The sequence below is a fragment of the Malurus melanocephalus genome, unplaced genomic scaffold (genome assembly GCF_030028575.1).
Source record: "Malurus melanocephalus ecotype Western Australia unplaced genomic scaffold, MMel_1.1 scaffold_233, whole genome shotgun sequence".
Classification (NCBI taxonomy): Eukaryota; Metazoa; Chordata; class Aves; order Passeriformes; family Maluridae; genus Malurus; species Malurus melanocephalus.
The window spans coordinates 966,467-992,535 of record NW_026623465.1 but is presented as its reverse complement, the minus strand read 5'-3'; the positions used below and the strand labels follow the sequence as shown (position 1 = coordinate 992,535).

At 37.5% G+C, this 26,069-nt stretch overlaps 1 protein-coding gene across 1 annotated transcript; it reads right to left on the bottom strand.

The window, feature by feature from the left end:
- Positions 1-1,275: 1,275 nt before the first annotated feature.
- NISCH (nischarin) lies at positions 1,276-25,098 on the bottom strand (the record flags this gene model as incomplete). Its single annotated transcript, XM_057374833.1, has 20 exons — positions 1,276-2,678; positions 3,160-3,321; positions 3,694-3,822; positions 4,357-4,510; positions 5,702-5,876; positions 6,272-7,588; positions 8,077-8,132; positions 9,049-9,170; positions 11,717-11,825; positions 12,629-12,742; positions 13,161-13,289; positions 13,491-13,676; positions 14,130-14,198; positions 15,356-15,514; positions 15,820-15,915; positions 17,507-17,602; positions 18,955-19,118; positions 20,751-20,799; positions 24,085-24,267; positions 25,012-25,098. Coding segments are annotated over 20 exons (4,194 nt in total), but the record flags the coding sequence as incomplete, so codon positions are not given.
- Positions 25,099-26,069: the final 971 nt, after the last annotated feature.

Genomic DNA, 26,069 nt, shown 5'->3' with positions numbered 1-26,069 from the left:
CCATATTGGCTAAAGTCCCAGGCAATTCCAGAAGACTCCTGACAGATTTTCTTTGTATTCACTTAAACCATAGGCCACATTGTAAATTATCTGTTCATCTGGTAAATTCTCAAATGCTTTTGAAAATCAGACTGTTTAAGTTGCCACAGGCTCCTCAAGTGTTACCTTAGACAATTACYAAATAAGTCATTACCAGGGTTACTTCAGAAAGAACGAGCGAAGACTTAAGACTTATTTTTAGTCACTTTAACCCTAGGTTGCTTAATGTAGAAATTAGCTTTTTCTACCCAATGATAATTAAGCTTAAATGAACATAAGGAATCTTGAGATGTCAGAGAATAGAAGACTTCCAAAGCACAGGAAAATTTTGTTTTCCCCAGGAGCCTGAAGTACCTACTTTAATTGTTCAGGTCAGTCTAAGCTTAATGGGTTAGGTTTCCTCCGTCAAACTGAGAGCAGAGCTGCAGTCCAGTTATGCTCCTCATCTCTGCTTGGTTAGGGAATTCCACTGCATCCTGCAATACAATTTGACTTTGGCTGCCCCTGTCTTTGCCATCCTCACATCAACTGCAACATTCCTGGCTTCTGAAATCCAAAAACAAACAGCCAAGCTTTGCAACAGCATGGAAAAATACTCCATGAAACCACCAAATTCCCAACTCCACTGTGGACTTCCCATTCTTAGAGAAAACCATAACTTGTTTGGACTGGGTCCTGAGCAATCCGTTTGAAAATTTCCCTATTTTAAGTTTGACTGTTGGATCCCTACAGGTCTCTTGCAACCCAGATTTTGCTAAGTGTTTTAATGGCATCAGTTTTAAGCAGCATCAGCTGCCATTTAAGTATCAAAACTGTTCTTGCCTTCTTAACCTCATTGGATATAAAACTTTGTTTTTCAAAGTCTCAGTATTTGCCTTCCTAATAGTGAGTGGGGATTTTACTGTCATGGGGGAAGTTAAAACTTGTTGGGCACAGTTATAGTCAAGTTACACATGACAGCTTAGAAAGAAAATCCTTAATATCTAATTGAGAAGTAAAAGTACTTGAAATAAATCCTCAAATTGTGTTTAGAAGCTGCAGATCCTCAGTTTCCATGACTCAGCTGTATTCTGTACTAACATTCTCGTTACAGTAGAATAAACTATTTTCTTCTTTCATCTTGCTGCACATTTCATACTTTACAATRCACTCTAGGAACAGAATATGTGCTGCTCAACTGCCATATGGTATCCTGCAAACACAAGATATAAACGAATAAAGACAATGCCAAAAGAATACTGTCAAATTACACTTTATTTGTATTGACAAGATAGGCAAAAGAAAGACTTTGTGTTCAGATACAAATCCATTATTTGCTGACAAAATGCTGATATACCCACATTGAGTATTTCCACTTTCAAGATGACACTGAGGGGATCTTTACCAAGAAATTCTTTTATCCTCAGATAAGGAAAATGAATGCCTGTGAAAATAGTTTTATTGAAAATTTGTTACCTGCTTGTGGCTCAAATTTTACTGTTAAGTTTGTGATTGGCAGCAAATAATTACACTTGGCCTCAAAGAAAAACATATGTAAAACTATAAGATCATTAAATAATAAGCATTAGCAGCATACCCAAAATACTTCTTGTACAAAGAACATTGCACTTGAACATACACAAGCATTTACCCTTATTTACACATTAGAATTTGTATAGAACAGCAATACTGATATATACAGAAAAATAGTGGAAACCTTAACAGCCCCAGACGACAGAATATCTAGTGTTGACTCCTTAATTTTTCCATACAGTTTCCCAGGATGTCTCATGATATTTTTTCACTATATACTATTGCATAAAAAACAGGCTGTACAAGAAGATCAGTCCCCAGTTAACACTTCAGGGTATTTCTATGTACTATTACAGGTTCACTGTACCAGGGAGCAAGGGAGTCCAGGTCAGCTCCTCATTAAAACAAAGAGAACTTGACAGGTGCTATCTACTTAAACACTGTGCTTTACCTTATAATACACATTGAAATCACCTGGCTGTGCAGTAACTACCCAGTGAGTTCCAAAGGCAATTCCCTACCACACAGGATCTCCCACTGTCTTGCAAGCAATGAAATTAATTTCTCTCTGCTTTCGGCACTTGGGATAAAAATGTACCACTGAATCTCTCTGCTCCTGCTGCCCTCTTGTTTAGAATTTCCCTTTGGGACACTATCAGTGTGGACACTTTCTCCAAAGTGATCCAGTGTTAAATTCTGCATCAGATCCTGATTCTGAACATCATCAAACACAAATGTAAGGGCCTGTGGATAAGTCTGATATCCCATGAGTACTCTATCTAAATCCCGGATTCGTCTTCCATCTGCAAGCTGATACTTATCTCTCTTTGGTGGCTCCTTGGCAAATTCAGGTAGTGGGTAACTGATATAATCTTCATCAAAGAGGAACAAATCAGAGCTGGTCAGTATCAGTGTTTTAGGTTGAAGTGAACTAGCATTCTGAGCAGATCCTTCAACATTATTTACTTGAAATGCCAACACATACAGAAGGATGTTGAGGGATGGAAGATTGGTCAAACCATCCATTTTCTCTGCCACTAGAAAAGCAAGGTCTCCAATTTCCTCTTCATTTGGATAAATAAATTTTACTCTGCTAGAGTGAATCAGTTCATAATTCTCCATTTTTCCTGCAAGAAAAATATATTATTAGATCTCTATTTAGTGCCATACAATACTCTCTTAATGTACTAAGATAAGTAACAACCTTTGAGAGCTGGCTGCAGCTGGAATAATTCAAGTTTTGTATCTATTCATACATGATTTTGCTTATAAACAATATTGGAATAATTTTATTTGGACTGCAGGTCTCTATTGGGGTCCTTTTTGCATTACCAACATACTTTTCTGCAAATTTCTAACCAGGTAAGTCTAGGGTGAACTCAAGAAACCATCACTAACTTCACTTGTGCAAAACTGTTTACACTTAACAATTCCGTTCACGTAAGACACATCTAAGCTAATTCAAGTCAGGGAGTTTGGTTAAAGTATCAAAAGGGAAAATGACTGATGCATAAATGTCCCTCAAAAGAATTTTTAATCAGTACAGTTTAGGTGAARCCTTAAGTATGATGCCTAAACAACTCAGGACATGTAGAAAAGACCACTCACCTGTGTTTTTACTCCCAAATTCAGAGTAGAAGTCCTTATCTACTGGTTCAGGTGAAGGAGTGCGTGCAAGCAGTGACAGGACTGCCATAAGCTGCTGGATGAAGGTGTGAGTGTTGTAACTGTCTCTTGTCAGGCAGGTGACAATGTGATCTGCAGAATGTCCTGAAGACAATAYAGAATATAATTCACTCACTGATCTGTACTTGAAATTATCATTTCTTGAACTAACATGCAATTGTCATCAGAATAGATTTTTTTTCAAGGATTATTTATCCTGAAAACATGTATTATAATTCAGAAACTTTTCAAATGCTTCAAAACAACATCATCATTACAAATCCCTTRAAAGAGGTGTAATTCCTCTTCATTTTAAAATACAATGTATACTTATGATTCAAATATTGCTCTAGGAATTAAAAAAAAAGAAGCAACACAAAAATACTCTCTTCCATCTTGCTAATAAAAATGGGGATGCATCTAAAAAAGACTAAAACAAAATAAACTGGAAAAACTTAAAGCACAACATGTACTCACCAGTAACTCGGAAGTATTGGTCAAACAGGCCAACATTGACCGACTGCAGATCATTAAGTTTTAGCACAAAGCAGCAAGAGAGGTGGAAGGAACTATTTTCACAATCTGAGTTTTCTTTGTTCCAAAAATCTGTTAAAGGAGCATATATGATAAAAAAGTCAAAAGAAGAAAACTTTTCTGTCCATAAGCATAAATTTTATATCAAATYTTGTAATTATCTCACAACTGAAGAAAGAAATTAAGAAAAAACTGGATACTGTGGCTAATAATTTCTCAAGCAAAATACAAGCAAATCTTGTTRGCAGCATTTCTTGAAACATCTGCCACATATCAGATTTAATCAGCAMACACATTAATAACATACTTGAACTGAATACAAACCATGAGATTTCATTACCCTTCACTTTCCATTTTAGTTATGAAAGGGACTAAGAAATGACATCAGAGAAAAGCATGGATACAATGGCAGCTAAAAGGKTCTGTCTGAGAAGCATTCATGACTCAAGACCCTGTTCTTCATAAATGCCTTATGCAAATACTGACCCCTTCAACTAGGAGGTCTAAGTAAGAACATTGACCAAAATTGGTACTCAAACTGAAGACAAACACACAGAGAGGGATTAAGTCAGTGACCTGATTAAAGGATCAAAAGAACTATTTTACCTGACTGGTGCTCATCTGCATGAATGAAAGAATCATCCAACAGAAAGTAAATAGCTTTTGTTGAGAGAAGAACACAAGCCATCACTTCCACATTGGGAGTCTTGTAAAACAGAACTGAAGACCACATGAGGTGCCTCAACTCTTCATTTTCCACCTAAGGAGCAAATTTTATTTCAAAAACATACTTTGATATTTCAGATAGTTTCACCACCTTAGAGGCAACCATGGGAGAAACAACTTCAAAATCTTAAGYATCTCAATGTGCTCTGGTCAAAGAGAAGTAGCTCACTCCAAAGCTGCTAAGTGACACCACAATGACAGCACTGAAAATAACTTGTGTTTATATAAGGAAATAATTTTTTATGAGCTAATTATTCCTTATTTTCTAACCAAAACTAGAACAGAAAACCATCTAATTTATAGGAAAGACCTTTTAGAACAGGCACTGCTGACAAAGCCTTAATCAACAGCTGAGCAGTGGCCTCCCAAGCCTCAACAAGYCTGCTGAGCCTTCAGATGCTCCTGAGGGTTGGATTCAAAGACCCTCAGGAAAGGACAGAAGCACAGATTGCCACTACAGCTGCTGTTCCAACTAGGCCTCTTCCCAGCTTTCATCTTGATGGGCTTACTGTGAACCTTAAATGAGTCACCTGCTTTTTTTATCAGCTTCTCCYCATATAAAAAGAGAAGTACAGCTTGTAACTGTGCTTACTTAAAAACATTTAGAAGGAAGGTAAGGGAATTTAAAAATGCATCTATTTCTCAAGCTTTTCAATTGACATTTGTACTCAGTCTGCTTTATCACTAAAAAWGCCACATCATAAATTTTAGGTAATATTTATACTTTTCAATTTGATGTTCACACCAGACAGACTTTACTGTTTTTCAGAAATCAAATTTATCTGCTCATGTTACCGGAGTAGCTACAGCCATGCACATGGGTTGCAGTCACGCACAATATTACAAAAATTAGTCAGAACRCTTGTGTATTGATTTAGCTAAGAACCATCCCAAAATCATTTCACTCCTGTTACTTTCCTTCATTTTGCCACTTCAAAGAAAAAAGAGGAACATTCTCGGAGCAATTGTACCTTCAAGACATGCACTAATGTACTCTCCTGTTGTGCACCACGGATCCTGAAGGCAAAATATGCCTTGCAGGATCCCAGCTGCTCAAGCAGGGAACCCAAAATGGAGTAACACACAGGTTTTTGATCAAAATGCTTCCAGGCTTCCCAGAGCCTCACTCTTGTGGTTAAGCTTGATCAGTAAAGTTTTTATAAATACTATGTAATATAGAAAGTTCACAAAGCATGTTTTTGTACACTTGGGTTAGGCATAATACCTCTGCAATGTTGCTATGGAAAAAATCAACCAGAGCTCTTCCCTTCAGCCCAGCCACATACTGCAGAGACACAGAAACATGAAGGTGAACAGGAATTTGGTTGTCTTCTGTTATCTTCTGCATAAGAAACTCAGATGGGTATAAGGATGACAGCGTCAGATGAGGCTTGCAAAAACTAGAAAAGATCCAGAACACACATAATGAAAATGTAAAGATGTACATGGCTTTCCCTGTACAAGAATATTTACATTTTATTCAAGAATTAAAACCAGGTAACCTCCATTTTTAATAGTTTAAACTATTTATATCTTGAGCATAGCTGTTAACCTGCCATGACCTCAGTCATACAAATCAGGAAGTTTGCTTCCATCAGAAATTACATTTCATGCTGCAACAACAAAACAAACCAGAAAAAAAGAGCTAGAATGCTACAGTCCAGCATAACCATTCACACTACAGACTAGCACAATGCAGAAGTAATTCATCARACCCAATCACAATGACAGCAGCAAACACAGGGGTTAGACCACATCGAGCACTGTGCAAGAGACCTTTTATAGGAATCATTACCTGGCTGCCTGACCTTGTCTGTTTGCCTCCACAAGGTGATTTCTTACAGCATCCGACTGGCTTGAAGCTTTGAAAATAATTATAGTCTTAACATCCTGCAGAAGTGTCCTTAAAAGACTGTAGATTCTTAGGAAGTGGAATTTCTCATGAGGTAGAACAAACACTGCTGTAACAAATCTGTATCCAACGAGCAACTCCAGCACATGYCCATCCAAAAATGAACCCTTCTGCTGGGTGGCACCATGAGTTGGATGCAACACAAGTGATGCTAACGGAATTCTGTTCAGCTTAAATACACTTTCCAACTCTTCTGTGCCTACCCATTTACCTGGCAGTAAACTGAAATCCACCTTTACTATGTACAAATGCTGGGGTGTTAGAAATATCCAACAMGGATGGACCACACAGGGACTCTGGTCAGAAGATTTATACACTGAAGAATAAAGTGCAGAACACAAAACATTCTTTGACCATTCCTTSTTATTGCCAGCTGACTCTGGTTGATGCAAGAMTTTCTGAATATTGGTTTTATTCCCATAAACAAGATACGTTGGGAAACAACCTTTTATTTCAACATCTTCTGCTGAAATGCAATTCAATTCCATAAGCTGACAGAGAAATTCTTGGAGATTTGCTTTTCTACAGTACCATGTGGAGCTTGGTAACACTGATGTGTAGTGTTGAGAGCAACACGTTTGTAAACAGGAATAAAAGTCTTGAAGATTCTGTGAGTCTGAAACAACAAACAAGCAGTTGTCACTGTTTTTCAGCTTCAGAGTTAAACAGATTTCTGGCAGGAGAAAGCCAATTTCTATTAGATCAGTGTATGGAAAGCACAGCGTTAATTTCAAGGCAGAAGGGATGTGCTGGCAATTTCCTCTCAATTCCTGATGAGGAATTTCAAACACAGCTAGCATCTCATCGGTCAAAACCAAACAGGAAGCAAACTGTCTGAGTCCTTTATGAATGTGAATAGAAAAACTCCAGAGAATTTTGACTATGTCAACACTCTCCATTGCTATGTTGTCGGATGACTGAGTATCCGAAGTAGTGCTGAACTCAAAAGTCTGATCTCCTTCATGAAGTCCCATTTCAAAATATCCATCTTCTTTGTCTGTGGTTGTGGAATTACCTGGAGGGCTTTCTTTATTTTCTGTGAGGGTTGGGGCAGATTTCTGCACAGCCTGCACTATTGAGGCAGAAAGGTGCTGGATAAAGTCTTGGTTGGTGGCAGTGTAGGACATACAATTAAAAGGCAAGATRATGGTGTTACAGGGGTCAGGCACCGCACAGTGTTCTTCCTCWGAACTCTCCAAACTTCGAAAGAAAGAAGAAGACATAGTAAGAACAAATCTGAATTTAAAAACAGTGAYATTTACTTAACAGTTACCTACAATTCTGCTGCTTCTCAGAACTTTGATATTTGCTTTTGTTWATACAGTTAAATCAGTGCAATGTTTAAATAAAACATCTTTGTACTGCACAGCTATGATTYGAAAGGCTAGTAGTGTGGAATTCTATAGAAAGTAGAAACTAAAATGGTTAACTCATCTTTCCTTGYTCATCCCCAGTAGGCACACCCTTATGAGCTGAAGGACTAGACAGTACAGCTATGGCTTGTTTTGAAACCACCAACTGCATTCCAGGGTTCAAAGGTTAAAAACACTACACATAATTTGGTTCMAAAAAACAAGGGCAGAACACAATGAAAGAGACTGCTTTGCCATAAAGGCTGGGTTTAAGAAAACAGTACACACTGTTACTATCCAAAAGCAAACAAGGATTTAAGAATTGATGTAGCTTACCRTGCATGATGACCACCACCATACTCTTTGCATGAATCCAATAAAGAGGCAGGTGCCTAAGGAGAAAATAACATCAGAAAGCTGCAAACTACTTAAGAGTTCAGCATACAGGAGAAGCAAAGTTAATGCTGGCTCATGCTTTTTTAAGCTGGCCAAGTCCGATTGTACTCATGGGCAGCTGAACAACCATCCTTTGAGGACCCAGGAACACTGTTTGCTTTAGGTTGGGCATTCAATTAAGGCAGAAGAAAATGAGCTCTGCTGCTGACCTGAGAACACATCCAACCTGTGACCCAGGCATTTCAGCACTCTACAAACTTCTACTGAATTAGTGTAACATGAAACAAAAAGGTAAAGGAACCTGACAAAGACCAACTACACTGGTAGCAAAGGAAGAGACACAGACCCCCAGGTCTTGCTCTCTTATTCCTTGAAGCCATGCATATGAAGAATGCTTCCAACACCACAAATAAAATCACAAAACAGAAGTTATGAGGCAGAAGGAGATTGAAGAAGACAGTTCAAGGTCAGTGTCTATTGACAGGGAGAAGGTTCTTCCAACTCTACCAGCAAGAGAATTGCCTTTTAAAAACTGATGTAATATGTCATGTAACTGATGTAATATGTAATCAGTATGTAATTACAGATTGTAATATGATAAGACACAATTCTTACACTCAGTATCTAAGTAGCTATTAAATAATGTGATTCTAACACTGGGTAAAATCTMAAAGCTGTAGTGGCAACAGTTCTCTGAAACTCTGGTAAACTTGGATTTTACATTTAATTTGCAAACTGGACCAAACCCCCTTGGATCAAATTTGRGGCTGCCTCCTTTTCCGTTGAAATAGCTCTGAGAATCAAAAAAAAAACCCTTTACAATGGATTACTATGATACTCTAAGTTTAACATCAGAAATAAGTGTAAAATCTTTTAAAAATATCGCAATATAAACAGAAGTGTGGCAATTACCTGAATTTTACATCTGGAGTCTGGTAATTCAAAGCATCTCTGGGGAACTGTATGGTCTGTAGGAGTCGAACCACTGGACTGCAAAAAGCTGCTGGCTAGGACTGTTTCTTCACAAATTATTTCTAGAACAAATATAAACAGCCCTTTAAATCACTGAAGTAAAACAAATATAAATGTCTAATAATATCTGCCAATCAAGTGGAATGAAAACTGTGTAATCAATATCTAATACTAAATCATTAAAGCTAAAGGATATCTTCATATAATAGACAGGACAAAAAGGCAAGCTGAATTTTAGTTTAATCGAAGTAGTAACTGAAAGTTGCATTAAAGACTGCTACAACTTCTTTCTCAAATTAACCATCAATTTGAATCTCAACATCTGGTGTAAGAAATTGCCACACAATTCAGTTTTAACAGAACTAGTCAGCTGCTAGACTGGCAGAGCACTCTTTGTGAACTTTATAACACGTCCCCAAATTACTGCAGGCTTCAACTGAACAACCTCTATAATACCTGTGTATGACCTTCAACCAGACTGAGAAGTTCTGGTCTCTCAAATGCCACTTGAAATATTATCTCACCTTATTTGGAACCTTTTTCAAGGGTTCAAAGCTGAATCATCAGTAAAAACTTATCATAAGTGAATACAAGCTAGCATTCTCAGGGACATTTGCTTTTTTGCCAGTTTGATATTCACAGCATCAAAAAGACACAACAGAACAAATAAATTTTCAGTATTGCTACTGAGCCAGMCAGCTTAGGTATTTAAATATGCAAATAAACAACAAAATATGTTTCTGACTTGAGCATAAAACCTCCTGTATGTATCTTCCTGGACTAAAGGTAAAGTTCAGCAGATTACACCAAGACATCTCATGGTCAGAGGAAACACAAGAGGTATTTATTACTTGAACAAAATACTGTGTTAGCAAGAAGGAAACTCAAATTGACAGGAAAACCAGAACATGACAGTATTATTTTTGATTTTCTGTTTCCTATATAAATATTTAATCTTTTTCCATAAGCCATTTCCCAATGACATTTAGTATGAATAATATTCAAGGGAAACAGATGGTGTCTAGAAAATGCAGAGAAAACAATTCATAGAAATAGCATATCAGGAAATTAATTCCATTATTCATGACTTAAGGTCTAACTGAAACTAATTGCCTAGCATATTTCCACTTTTTTTTTAGAAATAGGTTTCTCAGAATCAGTATTTGGAAAGCAACCCTTAATAGTTAGATATGTAGCAAATAATTTCTACTGTTGAAGCTGAGAAATAGCCTGCACAGTCCTCATTTTCCCATTATTTATAAAAGCTCTCCCCAAAATGGTATTGAAGGAACCTTATAGAGAAGGACTACAGTAAATAAACCTTGAATCTTATGCTACTCTATAGAACTCCGAAGTCATTCAGAAAGGTTTATGTTTTCTTTTCTCAAGACTCATTTGCCACTAAATACCTATTGCAGAAGAAAAAAAACTATTGATAAATAACTTGAACAGTCCCAGTGGTTGCTGACATGCATTTTTACAGCCAGTTTGTATAAAACTGTAGGTTATTATATAGTTACAGCACTGAGACAGATTGTCAAGTGCTAAATACTTTAAAGCAAGCATTTTTTCTGGATATGAAAAATTACCTAGAAGGGCTAAAAAGGCAAAGTACATAAATAGCAACTAAATCTGTATCAAAGTGTCTGTCTCTTAATCAAATGCTGTCAGAACAATTTCATTTTTCTATGTGTGAACTAAGAAACCACGGCTGATTTTGCAGAGTCACAGCAACGGATTTTTCAAAGATCAAGCTTTTCAGGGATGTTTCTCTCCCACATCCACCAGTCCACTGATTTAACAGTAAGAAGCTGTCCCACCCCACATAATTCAGAAAATAATCCCTACTCTTTTAAATGGGTACAAAGTCTTCTCTAACTATGCATATTCTATTGCACTTTTCAATCAGACAAAAGCCAAAACCAGAAAATATCTTTATATTTCTTCTTCTCAGTCATCACAAGTGAATATTCACATAAGTCAGTCCTATGGGTTTAAGAGGAAAGTTAAACCATTCTGCTAAGTTCCTAATGCAACAAGCACATTCATTTGAAACATATAGTAAGAAAACTTGAGGTGAGGCCAGCAGGTACTGTAGGGAACAACAGATGTGCTGAAATCACCACCTCAGGCACAACACTAATCCCACAAGTGTCTTTTACTCATCTCCTTTATCTTCCCTCTGGTGTGACAGAAATGCAGCTCTTGCAAAAAGCACTCATGGAACATATGCTGCTTGAGCTGACATTCTGCAGACCAAGCACGGGTAGAGAAGCAATTTGAAAATATGTCTGTGTAATGTAAAACATTACAGTTTTCCACTAAGGCATGACTCCAAACCTGGAAATGGTATCTAGTCCTCTGCAGGATGATGCAGTTAAAAGTCCTGTACCCAAACTTTGACTCCAGGTAATTATCACTACTGGGAACAGTCAGTTTTGCTGAGTCACATTACACACAACTTTCACTTTCAAAGCCAATTGTACCAGGTCTTTGTGCTTGTCTTTAAAGCCCTATATCCGTGCACATAATATTCATGTATATCAATGCAGCTTAGAAAAGCAGAACCAAGAGGCTCAGCCCAGCAGCACGATACATACATGATTACCTTGGCTGGAGCTGACAGGACGAGGCAGAGAGGGAGAGGAAGGACGAACAGTAAGAGAAGAACAGTTTGATTTGGAGCTGGCAGCAGTGAGCCTGGAGTCCTCACTGATCTAATAAAGAAAGTACGCAGCAATTAAGAAAAAACCTGAATACACAGGACGTAAGATCCTGAACTAAAGTAAGTCCACACAAGCTTTCTCAATTTTAGTAAAAAGAAAGTTAGTGCCAGCTTTTTTTTTTTTTGGTGGGTGCAGGTGGTCACCTCCTCTAAGTTTCAATTTTCACACTAATTGGAATTCCACTAAGAATTCATTTAGAGAAGTCATTCTGATCACTGACTAATCACTGTATTGACAGACTTGGCAGTTTCACAAGTCAAAAGAATGAAAACAGGATTTCTACATTGTAGGGACAGAACAGGTTCTGTCCAAACAAACACTAACCAACTACACAGCACACAGCCAAGTATGAGAGAAGGCAAGGAGAAATCAAATTTCTGATTCTCTCCCACTGCTGAATGCCCACAGGAAGAAAGTTTGGGAAGGTAATTTCAGTACTCTGCAATGCAAGCAGTAAAATCACAGCTCTGCAATATTTATATAAGATACAAAATATGGCTGTTAAGGTCGACTGCAAATTCATTGTGTACACCATTAAGTCATTTTATCTTTTCCTCCCACTTCCTCTCTCCCAAGCCAGCCCAAAAAAAGGAATATCAGATAACTACCAAAACTGCATTAAAAACTCAACAGGAAAAAGAGGCAACAATAAAAGTTCATACCACATTAATACACAAAGAAAGCAAAAAACTTAAGGAAGGCTTAGTGCACTTTGCTTACATCTAACTTGTAAAAGTAATTTTGCAAGCTTTGGTATGCAGCACATGCTGCTTCTCTCACAGCTCCAGACTCACCTTTTTGTCAGAGTTGCTCAGTTTGTATTTCACCTCCTTTGCTTTTTGAATAGCTTTTAGCACTTCCACTGTGTCTAATTCTTTTTCGGTGGTAACAATGTTATCCAAACAAACCTAAAAAAAAAGTTAAAACATCTAAAAGTATTGAAAACAAGGCATTTTGCATTTTTTATTAATAGAATAATCAAAAATTACTGTAGTTCAATGCAAACCATATGTATCTTTGTAACCATTACACACAAACAATTACTTCATTATGAGATAACATCAATTTAGTGGAAACTCAGGAACGTTTGGTAAGTTTAACACTCTTCTAGCACAACAGTGTTGCACTATTAATACAGTGTTACCCAATGAGGGCAGAGTAAACGGGCATTTAGATACAGGAGCACAGCTGAGTAACATTAAACAAGGCTTCATCCTCTAAACACCACCTCCAGTGCACACGAAAAACTCATCAGGTTTTTAGAACACTTGCACCACTTTCCTCACCAAGCTAAAAAGAGGATTAGAGAACAGCACTGGGGCTCACCTCTGAGGCCCTGTCTCCAAACTGAGCAAGTACTTTGGTCCGGTAATCAGGGATGATGCTCAATGGATTGCTGGATAACACCACCTTTTCCAGGCATGGGAGGCTGCCGATATTTTTTACTTCATCAATCTGAAAGTATTTGAATAAAAGCATGAATATAGACTGGCAAAATGAAAATGAGGACACAGATTGAGCATTTCTTGCATAGATTAGATACAGACAACAACCAGGAAAAATCACTACAGCCACTTTTACTTATTTGCAGTTTTATCCACTAAAAAAAAACAGGCTTGTGATCTAACACACAATGTGACACCAAAAGTCAGTTACCTGTTCTATTTTGTTGTTGCTCAGATCCAAGTTGACTAACGAGTAGAGTTTGTTAAGACCACACAGCCTTTCCAGCTGATTTCCTGCTAAATTCAGAGTTTTGATGTTTCCCAGTTTTGTATGAACACCTTCTAGTGACGTAAGTTTGTTGTAGGATAAGTCCAGGTGAACAAGGTTATACAGATGCTACAACAGCACAGAAAATTCATGTCATGCACCAATTAAAACAGAACAATATCTAAAATGCTATCTAATGAGTGGCTCTTCTTTGTGCAAGTGTTTTCTTGTTGGGCACTATGTAGCATGAAAAACATCACATGAAATTGTTCATTACAAAGATTCAATCTTGAAATGGAATTTCCTCCACTGCATTTTTATCAACCCATACATACAGCTAGCAGTGAACAAATTTAGTAAARAACTAAATGTTGTATGTCAATATTGACAAAGAAATTAAAATATCCAGGAGYAGGTAAGAAATGTACCATTAAAGAGACCTTGATGTTACAAAGAAGCMGCTATTTGGGCTTAAACTATTCTCCAGGAAGATGAGCAACAAAACTCTGAAGCATGAAAATCTGTGTGCTAAGGTCTCAAGTAGCTGGGTAAAAAAAAACCACCTTCAAATGCATCACTTACCTGCAAATTTTCTACCAGAGACACCCCATTGTGACTTAAATCCAGGAACTCAATCTTTGGAATTAATTTCTAGAAGGGAAAAAAAATCAGACATATTAAATGCATTTTAGCTTGAAGTCAGGCCATGCTTCCTTCATTATCTGCTGACCAAGGAAGCAAAGGAACTGTGCTATCCAACATAGTTTCTCTTCCCAGCTTTTGGCATTAAGAAAACATTCAGTGTGACCTGTTGCAGCAAAGTGCTGACTTCTGCTCCTAGAAAAACCAGGTTACTCTGAGGGGCACTGTTAAGTTTTAATCTAAAACCTGGTTTCTTACTGAAGACAAATAATTTATCCTAGTTTACCCCCAGTAACTACAGATCAAACTCATTAATGGTGTTTTGGTCTTATCCAACAGATAAATGGATTTATGTTACACAGAAACACTTTAATTCAGAAAGCCTATTACTTTTGGAGGTCCCAAACSTTGAACTTGATGCTGAATTCTGACATCAATGATTTGCCTCTGCTTTGTTTTGATTGTAATCTCAGCAATGATCTGTTTTATTGTTAAGACCTGGACASAGACCTGAAGCATCTTAAATTTACTATCACAAAAAATTATGAAGGAGGTTAATTATGCTCCAAGTCTATGATGTCTGGTTGAGCTACACATATAACTGTTTCCCGCTTCACAAGAGTAGCTCAAGTAAAAAACCATGCTCATATTTCACCAAGTCCTTGAGATGAATGCTAACTTTTTTCTTAATAACTAATTTGCAAAACAAAATTCTAAAATACTGGCAAAATACTCCTAATTTTGTTTTCATGCTCTTCATACTGTTTTGATGTCAAGAAAGCTGCCAGCAAGTCCTAGGTTTTTACATATGCAGGAAGCTCCAGYCTTGATAACAACTCTAAAGTTGAGTCCATGAGGTGATTTTTTCTTTTTTAAAAAAACAAAATGTTAAGTGGCCTAAGGCCAAAGTAAACAGTAAAAGCATGTTTCAAAAATATTCATGGAAATGTTGCCTACAGAACACAAAATGACAAAACTACTCTCATTTAGCAAAGGAAATAATGTTCTTATAGAACAAGCCTCCTCAGCATTATTTTGGAGAGCTAAGCAACATAAAGGGCAACTGAAATTTTTTCAGAAAAAGCAATATAGCAAATGCAAAATCACTGCTGTGTATAATGTCACATATAAGCCACTTTTTTCCACAAAAGAAAAATATTTCTTACCACTGACTCATCAATTTCAGTGATGCTATTGTGACTCATATCCAAAGTTGTTAAAGTTCTCCAGGTTGGAATAATGGCTGTCACTGGACAATTTGAATTGTCCAGTGCATCCTCTGGCTCCCACTGATCAAAYTCAGAGGCCTCTGGCACCAGGATTTCCTATTAAACAGAAGCAAACCAATACCAGACTTACATCTTCAGGGAAAGCTAATGGCTTTGGAAATCATTCCAACGATCTCATGGAAGCAAGCATCAAATGTGTCCATGTGGAGGGACACATCCAAACACCTCCTTCACTTAAACTTGAGATGCTGTAAGGTTAGTAAACCCTTACAGTTATTMAAACAGAACCTGCAATAAGCAGTACAGAAAACTACATGGACTCTAAATGGATATTTCCACATTGTGCTTGTCAGCTGTGCACATGCTTTGAACACTCACCAGAAGCAGGAACTTGCTCTTACCTTCATTGATGTTGCTGAAAACCRAACACTCAGTGTGGCCAGAGTATGTTTTGAAGAAGTCAGCCCTTTGATAAGCTTTCCCCCACAATGACTGATCTATTTAAAAAGAAAATCACCTTATAAAGTCAGAAACATTAGGACAGACAAATGAGACATGAAAGAGTGAACTAAAAGCTTCAATTGCAGATTCTCCAGAAATTTGCAAAGTAGTTACAGCACTCCCTCCAACTCTCCTGAGATTATCAGGTCAGAAATACTGACACCTGGCAAAGCTAAAGCAAGAGATTAAGAGGCATAACTACAGAAGAGTGAAATTCAAACAYATAATTGAACAAAACTTCTCCACTGACTTTCCACCTGTCTTCAAGGTGAAACTACCCAGGTGATTTAACAGGTCATAGTAGTTTACTGTTACCAAAAGGAGAGGTATCTCAAGCTATGACTGCACCTGCAGACACATTCATTTGGGTATCATATGCCCTTTTCATCATAAGAAAAAGAAATGCTTACAAAGTGAGCATATTAACCTAAGACTGTAACCCATCACTTAGTTAATTACACAGACTAAGCTTAAGATTACAAAGTCTCTTTGTCTGGAGCTCAGTTTGAAGCTACATTACTGAAAATCTCCTACAGTGTCTGTCCCAAGTCTCTGTAGACAGTCACACATTGTGCAACCATGAGAGCTGGCACATTTGCTGGTGTATCAGGGAAATCACACTGAACTGACAGAGCTCCTGCCATTCTTGAAAAAATTCTCCCCAGATTACAGCTGTTAATTTTTGCATACTGTTTACTTTGGGATGAAAGTGTTCATCTAGTGCCAGTCAATCCTAAACTTTTTATGAACATACAACTTGAAAAGTCCTCGAGACCTAAAATATTTTATCCCCACATTCACACTCCTGGGAAAGTGGAAAATGGATGCAATTCTGCAATATCCTTTCTGCTGTATTAGACTCCCAACTCTACAGCCCATTATCGTTTCTTTCCCACAAATAATAAATCACTGACTTCAGAAATACACTTCAGTTCTTAACAACAACTGTCTCATTGAACAAACAACTGTCTCACACCAATGAGACAATAGCATTCAGGTACTATAAAAGGTGCAGCATCCATCAAAAGTGGATATTCTCTCTATGGAAAGACCTGAAATGGTCAAGAAAGTATTTTAAAAAATACTCATTAAAAACTAGAAATCCTGGTATTGCAACTTAAAGCAGGGCAATGAAAAAAATCTGCAAATTATCAAGCAAGCAACACTACACCCAAAAGTGAACTTTCACAAGCAAATTTAATGTCAGGACATTTTCACACATATTAGCTGTATCCCTTTTTCCAAAAAAAACCCATTCTTTGTAATAAGGGATCCTACTATAACCCACTTCCTGGATCTTCAAGGCAGTGGAAAGCCACTCAGGTTTAGGTTTTGTGTAAATACTGGAAATCGCTTTTTTTRAAAATGTACACAATGCAAGCTCTTCCAGCAATTTACATTTTGTGYCCTGCTTCCCAAACTTTTGAAAAAGCATTGTTTCACAAATGAAACAAACCCTCCCAAACTCTGCGTTCCCCAATTCTAGCAGCAAATCAAAGCAGAGAATCACCAATTCTGAGACATATGCAGTAGGCCTGACATTTGCAGAGCACTTATGAATTGATCAGCAGCRTATCTCAGTCCTACCTCTATTTGATGAAGTGATTTGAAAATAGACAGATCAAAAGGCAAGAGATGCTCCTGAATGTTACTGGTTCCAAAAGGTCCCCCTGTTCCAGTGACCTGGCATTCAAGACATTTAAAAACTGATTTAGTGCACATAATCCAACTTGTCCACATTTCAGTCTTACAAAGGCAATGGYCAAAGGGCAGTAGCTTGGAAAGATAGCCAAGGCTCCAACCAATTCTTACAGTATGGAATGATTCATGACATTTGCAGATTAGCCCCTCAGGAAAATGAATACTAGTTGCTCCAACTACATGGACTGAACTTGAAGTGCCACCTTGTGCTTGCATTCTGTAGCACATGGGGCACAAAAAAMCACCACCACAAGCAAGGCTGTTAAACAAAGCTGACCAAGGCTTCATTCTCAGCCGACAAAGCCAGAGCTGCATTCACTGWAAACAACTTCCTTGAAACTTGTGAAGCCTCCAAGTCAGCATTGTCTTCAATTTCACTACAAGGCATGAAGTTCAAGGCATTGACAGGATGAATTTRAAGAAAATATTACACTGATACACATCAATAAAAATGCATCTGGTATTTCCATATGGTCATTGGATTCTGGCCTCAGAGCATGTCAGCAGCACAAAGCCCAGGAGGTTTCATTTATGTTTGCTGAGAATATAATTTTGGGAGAAAACTCTCAGTTTTTTATCTGTTCTTATGTATATTACGAGCTCTGAATGTGCCCACTCACAAGCATTCAAAAGGGTTAGAAATACTGCAGATGGTGATTTTTCTAAACAATAAGCAGTTCTCCAGCCAGAAAATCCTCCCTTCAGAAGATTCTATACAGACAGAGGATGACAAAGGCAACTGAAGTGGCATAGAAACATCAGTATAGCTGTGGTTTTGCTTCCCTCGATCTACCATTTGATTTCAGCTTTGAACACATCACAGATAAAAGGCAGCTCCTCATGCAGTAAAGGGGCTAAAATGAGTTTTTGAGTCAGAGCATGCAATGCTAAAAAAATTAGTCAGGGGAAGTCTAATTCACTTATTTGGTAGAAAAGAAATTGGCTACTGACAAAAAAAACATCTCTTCTGAGGCCATTTTACATTTAATTTGAAATAGTATTTTAGCTAGAAATTCAGGGMCATCTATGAAACTGAGGCCTTTTTTTTGGTTTTATTTTTAACTTTCAGATGTAGTGAGAAAGGGGGTGAGATTTATATAGAGGCATATGTGCACATGCATACATACACACCCAGAGTATCTGCAAAGAAAGCAAGGTTGAGRAGATTAATATTAATTTCTTTACTCATTCCTACTGGCACCCAACCAGATTCTGTGGCTACATCTATACAGAGGGTACTGCTGAAAAGACCACATCACACAGCAAACACCTTGRCTAGAGAACATCTATGCTGAAGATTGGCAGCATAAGCACCTATTTAACRTTGACCTCACCTTTAGATACTTGAGTCTACAAGTGAAATCCAGAATATGCCCTAGATCTGTTTTGGCATCTCCATTAGCACAGGTAGGTTTGCCCTGCAGCAGCTGCTGAGTGACAGCATACAACTGCAAGGGCCTGATGGTGAAGACTTCTCCAGCCATTAAGAGCTGCTCTCCTGAAAAACAGAGTAGCTTGGGATCAAAACACGATTACACAAAAACAAATGGTGTCTGGTAAACATGATACATGTTTGTCATTTATACTCGAAGCTGAAAATTGAGGTAGCAAAATAATTTTTTTTAATACCAAAATAATTCAGGTATTCAAGTGGGCACTCATCACACAGGTGTGAAGTTCCTGACGCAASTAATGRCAAATTTCCCTCAGTCTTAACAKAACTGGAATCAAAGTTCATTTACATAATGTAAGAGTTATGAAACTTTTTTCTGAGATATCTCTAGGCTTATAGCAGTTAGGATTTTTATTATTCAGAAAACATAGCACCTGCCATCTAAAATACAGACCTTGGATCTTTTGCTAGGCTGCCAAAACACAGAATCATAGTAAATGTGGTTTTTGGGASAGTAAGGGGATTTTCTGCACACTAATACCAAAGTAAATGCCCAGATTAGAAAATATCTTATCTAATTATAATTTTACAATCCAATTTAATTCTAGGAACAGTAGCAAGCAGCATACAAAAGCCTCTCTAAAGGCACCACAAGCTCAACGTGGGCTACAGCAGCTGGAACACACAAACACATATGGAATGAATATATTCCCTTTCTTCTTTTTAGGGACACCRGTTTAACTTCATGGACATAAAACCATCAGCTTTCATGATAAACAGAGTTCTCAGAAATTCTCTGAGGAGTAAAATTCCCTTCAGCTTCAGTGGGAGCAAGTCCAARAGTCCAGCTGCACATATGTTACTGGAAGGTTACACTAATACAGAGAAGTCAGTGATACATCAAYGATTCTCATATCAGTGAGACTGTAGGCACTACAACAGCAAAGATTACTTCAAAAGTTTCCTTAAGATACTCAAAAAATTGCTAAATAGACTCTGAGGTGGCATCACCTAAAGCTAACTTTCTGCCATAACAATCTGAAATGGCATGCTGAAGCATGCTTCACCTATCATGCCTATCTTGCCTCAACCAACTGGAATTATGCAGTAGTATCCTGCATGTCCTTCAAAACAAAAATAGCAGGGATTAATCCTTTCACATGCCTCCTGCTGTTAATGGAACAGCTGGAGCTGTTGTAGTTACAGTAAGAGCATTTCATTTTCATCTGCCAGCCTCAGAAAAGCACACTCTTAAATTAACTGACCAGAAGGTAACCTGTTTCCTGAATTCTGCAAAATAGGATTTAGATATGCAAAGTGATCTCTAGCATTTTATACATAGACTGTGAGGACTCACTGATACAAACCAAGCTTCCTTACAGGTTACACTAAATAACACATTGAAACAGAAAGCTTAGCAAAAGCTCCTGATCACAGCTGCTGTATCCTCTCCCTTCAGGACACAGACCAGTAGGCTCTTTTCAAAACAGAAATTCACCAGTTTCTCTTGTTTACAAAAGTAGCTGCAAGACTGTTACAGTTCCTCACAAAATGCAGCGTGAATTAAAGCACAAGCAGCAAGGAAAAGATAAAAAGAAAGAAATAAGGGGGAGAAAAAGTATCACAGTCTGATATGGAAGATCAGATYTCTCATTGTCAGGAGGTAAAATAKCACAGTTATGTGAATGCATGCACAYAGAGGAAAACACTCCTGAATAAATACTGCAAATTCCTTACCTTTGTGAAAGAGCTCTTCAGCCAATGCAGCAGTGATCCCATTGATCTCCTGCAAATAATAAACCATTGCAGTCAAGTGGTATTTACATACTTATGGTTMCAGTTTTTTAATTTGTACCTTTAGTGAAGTATCCTTTTTTTGCTGTGCTAGAGGACTTTGTTTTTTTTGTTTAAACTCAGGGGTGACCATGCCTTACAGATTTCTTTGYAACTTGAAAATGCTTCATAAAAATTACTTAAAATTATTTTATTTCATATGATTTTTATTTCCAAGTGAACACAATGAACCACATTTAAATAATTCCAACCTGCACACATTAGAAAAGGGCAGCTGCAACTAGAGCAAGYATTACTAGACATCATTAGTCCAACTTGAAAGACAGGTCTGTTTTGAAGAAAATATTACAAGTATAGCATTCTTCAAATTTTAACACTAAGACTATTCTAATGCACCAAGCACGCAACATTTCCTGAGAATATCACTAGCACAGAGAAGGCTTTAGATTAGCAGGTCTACAGGAAAAAAAAAAGGGATATATAAAAAGTAAGTAGTCTTCCGGACTTCAAATTTATTATGCTTGCTCCAAAGATACCTTTTCTCATCATCCCTCTTCCCACTCCTGGACCCTTCCAGGTGTCCAGCCTTCATCCCTGGCACTGACAGCTCTGGGATGAAAGGCTGAWAACTCTCAATGCAGGGATTTGTACTTTCTAAATCTGCAGGTGCACAAAGATCAGTACAGGTATTTCCCACTTGGGCACACTTCTCGCCACAAAAAAACCTAATGCTCTGTGCAAGTACTCAAACAGTTCTGAGCATCTCCAACAGCTCCCTTTCAAAGTTCGACAAAAAGAACAAAACGAAACTACTTGTGGGGATGATGCTTCCCTTAGACAAACATCTCAGTTTAAGRTAGCTGCAAAGTATAAAAAGATATTATGGATCATCACAACGTGAATATTTCATGAGTTYACTCTGCTGACAAATACCTCATGATTCATAAACAGGGAATACATCCACAGGACATCTGCAGCAGACAGCTCAGCTCATTTGATGAGGCAAGGATTTTAGAACAGCACATTCTTGGTGTAACTGAAACCCTACTCACTAAGGATGAACAAAGCCTCCACACCACAGTTTTGAAAACAACAAGCTCAAAGCTGTATTCCAAACAAAATTAAACAATTCTCATTCTTACTTGAATAAGCCAATTACACTCATCTGGCAAGCACAGACTTAACTGAAAACTCCACTCTGTATCTCTTTTGTCATCTGGGACACAGAGCCAAATTTTTTYTACATTTACAATTGGAACAAGATTATGACTTAGACTGTTCAGTGACTAGCAGGCAAAAAAAAGGAACCCTATTCCTCTGTCAGATCTACAAGAGACTACTGTCTTAGTTGTAACTACATAAATGCATCACACCCACAGAAGTCCATTGTTTGCAGGTGTCTCTGAACAGCAGTTTGTGGGTACTAAATGCTTTTCCTGTAAAATCTATCTGTAAGTTAACAAACTAAATCTTCTATGATGACAAAAATCATGCAACAAAATAAGCATCCCCATATCACTGCTGAAATCCTTTTCAATGGCAAAGTAACAATAAAGTTCTACATTGCTGTCACATACAATTGTTTCTCTTTGCTAGGCTGTACCTGAGAGCAACTAAAGGCTTCAAAGTGAGTTTAATGTATCTATGGCTGGTATTTCCACTCCATTTAGTTCAATGAACTCTGGAAATAAAATCAAATAATCCTTACTGGAAATATTACAAACAAGAATAAACAAAAAAAATATTGTAGCCTTCCTGCATAAATTAATGAGGCAGTATCATGGGTTATAAAGGCTCCAGTATGTACATGGGTTGTCTGGTAATGAAAATACTTTAAAAGATCAAAGTTCTGCAGAAAGGTAATTTTTCCAGTAGAATTGCTGCGGTAAATATGTAGCTTTTCTGCTGAATAATTAACATCTTTTTGTAAATATTTAAAAGTATTCTACAGTTGCAAGCAAAAAACAATTGAGTTTACAACCAAATCAGACCCCCCCTAAAGAAAAAATGCAGATTAAGCAACATCTTTGCTCTTAATATCCAAGSGCAGTATGGAAATAGATGAGTATCCATATCCAAATATTGCAAGCTCTTTGGAAAAGCRAAAAATAAAAAAGGAACATTACAACAGGAAGAAAAAATAGTCTTTCTGAGAAATAAGTCAGGGACTAGGAAGAACTGCCTGCATAAAAAATATGTGGAAGTTACAACACTGAAACTTTAATGAAACAGACRTCATTTACAAGACAGCAGCTACAAAAAAAAAATACTGCAACTTATTGGTATTCAGGAACTTTACTTCACCTGAACAGAATTCTCTCTACATTGTCACATATTTTTAAWAAATTTAAAACCTCTAATCCATTTTAGAGACCTTGACAGTGACAAACCTGTGCTTCTTYGTCAAATCTGCAGGGCAACAGCAACACTGTAGAATAAACCTTCTCCTGTTTTTATCTAAGTCAAACTCCGAAGTCTCACCAGAGTAATTATACCCATGTAACATAACTAAAACAGGTTCTCCTTACTAAAACTTAATTAGCACCTATTGGATACTTATGACTAATTTCTGAAGCCTTTCTACAAAGCCATGAAGGGTCTTCTCAAAACATCACACTCCAAAGAAGTTACTGCTCCTTCTTTCCATTCAGTTCAGCAGTACCCTTTCCTCTTTATGAAATTCATTCTACCCCTTACARTATGATGCCATATTGCAAAAGAAGCCTAATTATGCACAAGAGATAAACAAATYGCACTCTGAACATGAACTCAAGTAATTGCTTCAAGTATCCTTTACAGGAAGATTCTGTCTGCTGGAGTTATTTCCCCAAAGGCCACTCCACTATTGTGTTTCCACAGAGAAACATCTTTCTTCATCTGGGCTACTGGAAGCTGTTTCAGTGTGAACCACAGCTCCAACCATTAGCCACTAAATAGRGGGGTGTGGATCAATTATRCAATGCCCATTTGAGAGCCAGCATTATTGACTTCAGCCAAACAACCAATTCAGCTTCACATTTATTCATAGCTTTCAACTCTCCTGCCAGCATTTGTTTTCTCCTCTTAGAGTCCCTGCCCACACTACTTCCCAGCAATGTCTACTGCAATCAAAAGTGGTGTCAAAAAATTTTAAAATATGCTTTGCTTGTTATATTGTGCAAAATGGTGAAAAAGAACCATTTCAGTGACCTCATTAAGACTCCAGAGAATTTTCTCCAAGTCAGAGAACTAGAGAAAGACACTCAGGCTTCTATTCAGACACTAAAACATAACTTACATATAAATGAAAGTGTAGGAAGTGTGACAAAACTTTTGGTGCAGTAACAGGGAACTTGAGCAGTAGAGTTTGCAGGTATATCTCCAGGTCCTTTTGTCTTTTCTCCACCAGGCTTTTGGAATTTTTTCCAATTATCTTCTTYGGAGGTAACAGATTTTTATCTATTTTCTTTTCTGAAACAAGCTGAAAGACAAAGACCAGTGTTAATCCTCACACACCATCTGAACTGCCACAAAAGATGCAATGGAACACATTTAAACGTATGTTGCCTTATCCTGGGAAGATCCAAAAWTAAAATTACTTCAGTAAATTTAGCTACTGCCTTCAAAGTATTAGGTATTTTCAGAAAGAACATTTTGTCATAGAATGATCCAAGTTTAATAACAGTGTCTGCTCAAAGAATCACTCACAGTATCACTGCAGAATGTAACTAATGTGATAAAACAACAAAATAACCAATGCATTTTTGRGAAAGCAAAACACTCTTGAATAAAGTAGCCTTTTCCTCATTTTAACTTGTGTTTTATCAACACTGATTGGTAATCCCTTGCTACTTTAAGGACGTTTTTATCATCCACCCTGATGAGACTTTGGTCACCAAATCAGCTGATTATAAATATSCTTCTTAGCAAAAAGTTCAGTGACCCCTGCCTGAACTCCCCTCTCTGACACAGCTTCCATCCAAGGCTAAAGTCATYCAGGTCAACCTTCCCAAGTTCAAAAAGGGAGTGTAATACGGGCAAGTAAACTTCTTCCCACAAAAAGGACTTAGTCTGCAGTTCAAACRGTATTGGGCAGATATTCTCTCCCTTTATTGAAGAAAGAAATTATATAAAACATTCTAAAAGAAAATACAAATAAAAGAAACTACAAGAACGGTACAATGTTTTGTATAAGAGACCAAAGCCACAGTTTTAACAGTCTTACCTTTTCATGCAGGTCATGGAAATCACTGTAACGATGTTTGACTGTCCACTGATGATTGCCCACACTGACYTGAATAATGTACACCTGAAAGGAAGAAATTCAAGTAAGGACACTGCAAAGCATTTGCTCTAAAGAGAAGCTGACTGTGAGACCTGCTGGTTAATGGAGCACTGTAAGGTGGCTCTGCATTCTGAAAGAATCAGAGCTAACGAAACACTAACCCCAGCTCTGAGGTGACTTTGCTGATGTGGGATGCCTGATGTCACTCACGAGGCTGCTCCACACACAAGAACATGCAGATGCCTCAGTGTAAAGCAGTGACTCTCATTTTTGCAACCCAAAGGTTAATAACCAAGAGCTCTAAGCTACTTCTTTTTCCTGAAAGTTCCTGCTAACTGAAATTGGTATTCATAGCTACCCAAAAGCCTGAGACAGCAGCATCCCTTCTTCCATCTACCAAGTTCCACAATGGGCAGAGGAACTTGGCAAGCAATCTGCTGTCACTTCAGTTAAGCAGAAACCTGGAGCTTAACCTTTGAGAAACCTAGACAAATCCTTTTGTTGGGTGGGTGCTATTTTATTCATTTTAGGATAAAGCACATAAAACATCTTCCTGGAGAGCTACTGAGCCCAAAGAATCACTACAATTATCTAAAACAACTCAACATTTCCTCACAAAATTAAGTATTTTTAGCTATACATGTACCAAACAAAGATTTTCATTCTAGGCGACTTTCTGGATTGAGCAGTACTGGTCGTGCAGGAAATTCAGTCTACCTTTGGATATGCCAGAAACAAGAAATCCTGAAGAAATTTTAAAGGTACAAGATAAAACATAAATAGAAAACAAGGCTCTGCAAAACCAGTTCTACAGCTACTTGAATACAGCAAATTAAATAAAYTATATTATCCAATCCAACTATACTCCTTGGGGAAAACACCAGCCTGTAATCAAATCCTAAAAGCATTTAATACAGTTGAGAACTTGCTTACTACCACAGATCACCCAGAACTGACTCATAGCTGCTATGAGGATGATACACATCTAGTTACTAAAC